The 6,691-nt window shown below is 50.9% G+C and overlaps 1 protein-coding gene across 1 annotated transcript in view; it reads right to left on the bottom strand.

Moving 5' to 3' along the window:
- Positions 1-653: 653 nt before the first annotated feature.
- The window catches only part of ZBTB48 (zinc finger and BTB domain containing 48), a 66,341-nt gene continuing 60,303 nt past the window's right edge, over positions 654-6,691 (bottom strand). Inside the window, exon 10 of the mRNA XM_082274102.1 lies at positions 654-1,010. Within this exon, the coding sequence (XP_082130228.1) occupies positions 711-1,010 (300 nt within the window). The 3' untranslated portion in view covers positions 654-710. The remainder of the gene's footprint in view (positions 1,011-6,691) is intronic.

Here is a 6,691-nt window from a genome sequence, read left to right as displayed (position 1 = left end):
TTTTTGACAGTAACCCTCCCTCACTTCCGGGATACGGCGCCGTCCCATGGAAGTTCGGCTCCCTCCTCTGAGCCAATAGGAATGCGCAGCACGCTTCGCCGTAGGGACCCCCCCCCCCCCGTGAAGCCGCAAGGCTTCACTGCCGGGTTCCCTTACCGGCAATGGCAGCAGCACCCGACAGCCGATGGAAACATCGGCTGCGGTGCCGACATCACTGGACTCCAGGACGGGTAAGTGTCCTAATATTAAAAGTCAACAGATACAGTATGTGAAGCTGCTGACTTTTAATTTGTGGAGGGGGTGGAGGGGGGAGGTGGAACTCCGCTTTAACTGCAGCAGAGAAAAATCAGGTCTCCTGCCCTTCCAGTCAGGGCTGTGCTTTGTGGCAGAGGTGTGCAAATCCCAGGATTGTATGGATAGAAGTGCAAATATTTTGGCAGGTAAAACAGTTCTTACATAGATTGTGAGCCTCATTTGTGTATTTTGATGCTAGGCTGGAGCTCAGCTTTAAGGGATCAGATGGGGGATCCCTAGAAGTGACTATAAAATGTAAAATCTCAAGACCGAATTCTTAAGAAAAAAAAAAATACAAATTTGTAGTTTCTCTTAGCACAACTGTCTTTATTTGTAAAGCTTTGCAGCAGTCCAATAAATAAATAAAAAAAAAAAAAAAGAAAAAAGTTACCACGTTGGGAAGCCCCGGGGGCTCCTCACGTCTCGCACTCTTCTATGGGTATGGCGGTGGCGGTGATGATTATAGACTCTTCCATGACCTCGGTGGGGAAGCCATCCTCTGGACACAGTCTCTGCTCGGTGACCTCGTTGGGCAGGGTGGTGGAGTTAATAGATTCCACTATAATTTCCGTCGGGCCGACGTCCAGCTCCTGGGCGCTCTGCAGGCCGATGACGACGCTCTTCTCCTCCTCTATGATCAGGTTGCGGAGCTTCCTCTGGCGAGGGTTGTAATTCTCGATCCGGTTGTGGATTTCCATGTGCCGTCTCAGGTGAGCCTTTATAAAAGACAGTAAAGGGGGAGATTTACAAAGACTGGAGAGTGCAAAATCTGCATGGAAAACCAATCAGCTTCCAGGTTTTATTGTCAAAGCTTAACTACTTCAGCGCCTTAATGACCAGGCCATTTTTTTGCGATCCGGCACTGCGTTGCTTTACCTAACAATTGCGCGGGCGTGCGACGCTGTACCCAAAAAAAAAAAAATTGATGTTTTTTTTCCCCACAAATAGAGTTTTCTTTTGGTGGTATTTGAACGCCTCTATGGTTTTTAGATTTTGCGCTATAAACAAAAAACACAGCTACAAAAAAAAAAAAACAATATTTTTTACTTTCTGCTATAAAACATTCCCAATACATTTTTTAAAAAAAAAAATCGATTTTTTTTTATATCAGTTTAGGCCAATTTGTATTCTGCTACATATTTTTGGTAAAAAAAAAAAAAAATTGCAAAAAGCTTATTTTTACCACCGACCAGTCACTGGGACTGTACTGCGGCAAAGTGGCTCACGTCGCTGGACTCCTCCCCCTGTAGGCGCGCTTCCGCTGTTTTCAGTCACTGCGGGAGTCGGGCCAGGGGAGGAGCGACGCCGATCGCCGCTGCTCTTCCCCGATCGCCGGGGAATCTAGTTTGGAGATCCGCCCGCTTGTGTAAACAGAGCGGGCGGATCTCCTAAATGACAAGGAGTGACAGATTGCAGGGTTCAGCATAGCTGAACATGCGATCTGTCCCTGTGTCACTCAGTCACCTCCCCCCACACACGTCAGTAAGCACCAGGCATACATTAACCCCTCCCTCTCCAATAAAGTTAACCCCTTCCCTGCCAGTGTCATTATTACAGTAACAGTGCATATTTATAGCACTGATTACTGTAGTATTGTCACTGGTACCCCCAAAAGTGTAAAAAATGTCAGTCAAGGGTCCGATCTGTCCGCCGCAATGTCACAGTACCGCAAAAAAAAAAAAAAAAATCGCAGATCGCCGCCATTACTCGCTAAAAAAAAAAACACCAAAAATGACAGAAATCTTTCCCTTTGTTAGTAAACGCAATAACTTTTGCGCAAACCAATCAAAATACGCTTTTTGTGTTTTTTTTTTACCAAACATATGTAGCATAAAACAAATAGGCCGAAAATGTTAAAAAATTTTGATTTTTACATTTTTTTGGGGGGAATTTCATATAAAAAAATGTGAAAAATATTGTTATTTTTGCAAAATTGACGCTATTTTTTTGTTTATAGCGCATGATCAAAAAAGCGCACAGGTGATCAAATACCACCAAAAGAAAGCTCTGTTTGTGGGAAAAAAAGGACGTCAATTTCGTTTAGGTACAGCGTCGCACAACCGGGCAATTGTCCGTTAAAGTCACGCAGTGCCGAATCGCAAAATACCCCCTGGTCAGGAAGGGGGTAAAATCTTCCGGGGCTTAAGTGGTTAAAAAATTGATTTTTTTTTTTTTTTTTTTTTTAAATCAGTTTAGGCCAATTTGTATTCTGCCACATATTTTTGGTAAAAAAAAAATCCCAAAAAGCGTATTTTAATTGGTTCGCGCAAAAGTTATTGCGTTTGCAAACTACGGGATAGATTTTTGTACTTTTTTTTTTTGTTGTTTTTTTTATTAGTAATGGCGGTGATCAGCGATTTTTAGCGGGACTGCGACATTGCGACGGACAAATCTGAGACTAAGTGACACTTTTTGGGGACCAGTGACACCAATACAGTGATCAGTGCTAAATAAAATGCACTGTTACTGTATAAATGACACTGGCAGGGAAGGGGTTAATACTGGGGGTGATCAAGGGGTTAAGTGTGCTCCTAAATTGTGCTTTCTAACTGTTGGGGGGGGGGGGGGGGGCTCAGTGACAGGCACACAGAGATCGGTGTTTCAGCTTAGCTGAGAACTCAGTGTGCCTGTCTGACAGGAGAGCCGCCTGACTTGTTTACATAGGCAGACAGCTCTCCTGTCAGTTTCTGTGAGGAGCGTGAAAGGCCAGAGATTATGGCGCCCGCTCCTCCCACGGTCTGTCTCCCGCTGTGTCTAATCATAGTGGGGGCGCGGCTCTGGCGGTGCGCGTGCGCTGCTGAGACTGCGTGCCTGATAATCACGAAGATCTATGGGATTATGCGCAGCCAAGCCTCCCTGCCGCAGTAAATCTGCGTGGGGCGGTTGGCAAGTGGTTAAAGGGTAACTCCACTTTCATGGGGGGAAAAAAAAATAGCAAATAAAAGTTATCGCGTCTACAAATTATGGGATATTTTTTTTATTTTTTTTACTAGTAATGGCAGTGATCAGCAACTCATAGCGGGACTGCGATATTGCGGCGGACAATCAGACACCTAACCGACAATTTGTGAAAACCAGTGACACAAATACAGTGATCAGTGCTAAAACAATATGCAGTCACCGTACCAACACTGGCAGGAAAGGGGTTAACATCTAGGGCAATCAAAGGGTTAAATGTGTGCCTAATGTGTTACTGTGAGCGGTTTTTACTAAGCAATGTGCTTTGTAGGGAGAAAAACCAGCACATTGCTGCTGTAAGAAGAGAGCCTTGTGTTTGTTTACAATACACAGGGCTCTCTTCGGTAATTACCGGTGACGATCGAAGGGTGCCGGTGACCAAGCAGCAGCCGGCACCCGCTGACTGGTTTGGGCTGCAGCCAATCGCTAATCCGGAAATCCGGAAAGAAGACCAGGTGAAGATGGAAGCGCCTTCAGCAGTGACAGCACGCCGCCAGAGGACTTTGTTTTCAGGTCAGTCTTTCATAATGTGCAAATATTTTTATTGTTATTCTGTCTCTCACTGGTAAAATAAACCGACCAATAAAAATATAGACTGATCATTTCTTTGTCAGTGGGCAAACCTACAAAATCAGCAGGGGATCAAATACTTTTTTCCCTCACTGTAGGTGGTTATCGCAAAAACACAGTAAGGGCTCTTTCACACGGTCCGCCTCCGTAGGCGGATCCGTGTTGCTCAGCAGGGATCGATCCGCGATCCCCGCTGAGCCGGCGGATGACAGCTCCGTCTCCGCTTGCAGAGCGGAGAGGGAGGTGTCTCAGCCCCCGCTGCCCTCTATGGGGGAATCGGATGAGAGCGGACCGCCTGTCCGCTCTCATCCGATCCAATCCCCAGGACGGACAGGATCGGATACGGATGGCAGCGAGTGTCAGCGGAGGTGTCTCCGCTGACATCCGCTGCCCCATAGGGAAACATGGAGGATCCAATCAGATCCACCTAAAAAACTGACAGGCGGATCTGATCGGATCGCCCGTGTGAAAGAGCCCTAAGTATTATTGTTGTGTGTGCCCAGCTGACTCCAAAGCATGGCGATGGTGTGCGCTGGGGTGTCGGAGTGCGCTGGGATGTCGGTGTGCGCTGGGGTGTCGGAGTGTGCTGGGGTGCCGGTGTGCGCTAGGGGTGCCGGTGTGCGCTAGGGGTGCCGGAGTGTGCTGGGATGTCGGTGTGCGCTGGGGTGCCGGTGTGCGCTGGGGTGCCGGTGTGCGCTGGGGTGCCGGTGTGCGCTGGGGTGCCGGTGTGCGCTGGGGTGTCGGTGTGCGCTAGGGGTGCCGGTGTGCGCTAGGGGTGCCGGTGTGCGCTGGGGTGTCGGAGTGCGCTGGGATGTCGGTGTGCGCTGGGGTGCCGGTGTGCGCTAGGGGTGCCGGTGTGCGCTAGGGGTGCCGGTGTGCGCTAGGGTTGCCGGTGTGCGCTAGGGTTGCCGGTGTGCGCTAGGGTTGCCGGTGTGCGCTAGGGTTGCCGGTGTGCGCTGGGGTGCCGGTGTGCGCTAGGGGTGCCGGTGTGCGCTAGGGGTGCCGGTGTGCGCTAGGGGTGCCGGTGTGCGCTAGGGGTGCCGGTGTGCGCTAGGGGTGCCGGTGTGCGCTAGGGGTGTCGGTGTGCGCTAGGGGTGCCGGTGTGCGCTAGGGGTGCCGGTGTGCGCTAGGGGTGCCGGTGTGCGCTAGGGGTGCCGGTGTGCGCTAGGGGTGCCGGTGTGCGCTAGGGGTGCCGGTGTGCGCTAGGGGTGCCGGTGTGCGCTGGGGTGTCGGAGTGCGCTGGGATGTCGGTGTGCGCTGGGGTGCCGGTGTGCGCTGGGGTGCCGGTGTGCGCTAGGGGTGCCGGTGTGCGCTAGGGGTGCCGGTGTGCGCTAGGGGTGCCGGTGTGCGCTAGGGGTGCCGGTGTGCGCTAGGGTTGCCGGTGTGCGCTAGGGTTGCCGGTGTGCGCTGGGGTTGCCGGTGTGCGCTAGGGTTGCCGGTGTGCGCTGGGATGCCGGTGTGCGCTAGGGGTGCCGGTGTGCGCTAGGGGTGCCGGTGTGCGCTAGGGGTGTCGGTGTGCGCTAGGGTTGCCGGTGTGCGCTAGGGTTGCCGGTGTGCGCTAGGGGTGCCGGTGTGCGCTAGGGGTGCCGGTGTGCGCTAGGGGTGCCGGTGTGCGCTAGGGGTGCCGGTGTGCGCTAGGGGTGCCGGTGTGCGCTAGGGGTGTCGGTGTGCGCTGGGAAAAATAGACATGCTGCTTTTTCTTTTTCCATTCTATACATTAGGATAAAAAAACTCCCCCTCATACCTGAGCCCCTTCTTTATCCAGCGATGTTGCAGCAGTGTCTCAGGTGCACAGGACTCCCCTCCTCATTGGCTGAGACAGCAGTGTGGCGCAATTGGCTTCTGCTGCTGTCAGTCAGCCAATCAGGAGAGAGAGGGGTCAGGGCTGAGTGGTTGCTTCGTGTCTGAATGGAAACACAGAGCTGTGGCTCGGCTCGGGTGCCCCCATAGCAAGCTGCTTGCTATGGGGGCACTCAAGAGGAGGGTCAAAAAACTGACATCTGTCCCGTTCGGCTCTGATTTCTATTAGATTGTTCTTATGAGCAGGGCTGTGCTAACCCTCTTGTTTTTTATTGTAATGTAACTGTACTGTCTCCCTTTATATTGTAAAGTGCTGTGCAAACTGTTGGTGCTATATAAATCCTGTATAATAATGATGATTCAGCAGGGTATCAACTCAGGGACCCACTGCTAAATGAAGCCACTCCTTGTGACAGAGCCCGTAGGGGGTCAAAGGTCACCCAAATTCGAAGGCTTCTTACACACTGCAGCTTGAAATAGCTCAGTACGGCGTTTTTTTTTTTACGGATCTAAAATGCAGCCCATTGTTTACAATATGCTTGTACACACAAGTGTTTAAATAAGCGCTACGTATTCTTGAGTGAAAAAAAAAGAAAAGTCTGCTTTTCCGCCTTTTCCCAGTATTTTGTGCAGGTACGCGCACATGAGCATAAATATATAGAATTTTCATAGATTTTTCCTTAACACCTTCCCCCCCAGCCTTCATTCTGGCTTTAAGACCCTGACTGGACGTCAAATGACGTCTTTCACATGCGCCGCTCGTGCCTGCCCCCGGTTCACGCAGGCTGGCGATCGGTCGTGAGCGATGTCCCTCGTCCACAACGCATCACTGATCAGGGTAAAGAGCCAATGATGTAGGCTCTTTAGCATGTGATTAGCGGTGTCCATTGACAGCCAATCACATGTAAATAAATGCTGGTTATTGACATTTCCTTTCCTCAGCGCTATCAGTGCCGCCTATCAATCAGTGCCGCTTCATCAGCGCACATCAGTGCCGCCTCATCAGCGCACAACAGTGCCGCCTATCAATCAGTGCCGCCTCATCAGCACACATCAATGCCGCCTCATC

Source organism: Pelophylax lessonae, assembly GCF_965119305.1.
Source record: "Pelophylax lessonae genome assembly, chromosome: 12".
NCBI lineage: Eukaryota > Metazoa > Chordata > Amphibia > Anura > Ranidae > Pelophylax > Pelophylax lessonae.
The sequence above is the reverse complement of the archived record's forward strand: the minus strand, read 5'-3'. Positions and strand labels throughout refer to the sequence as shown.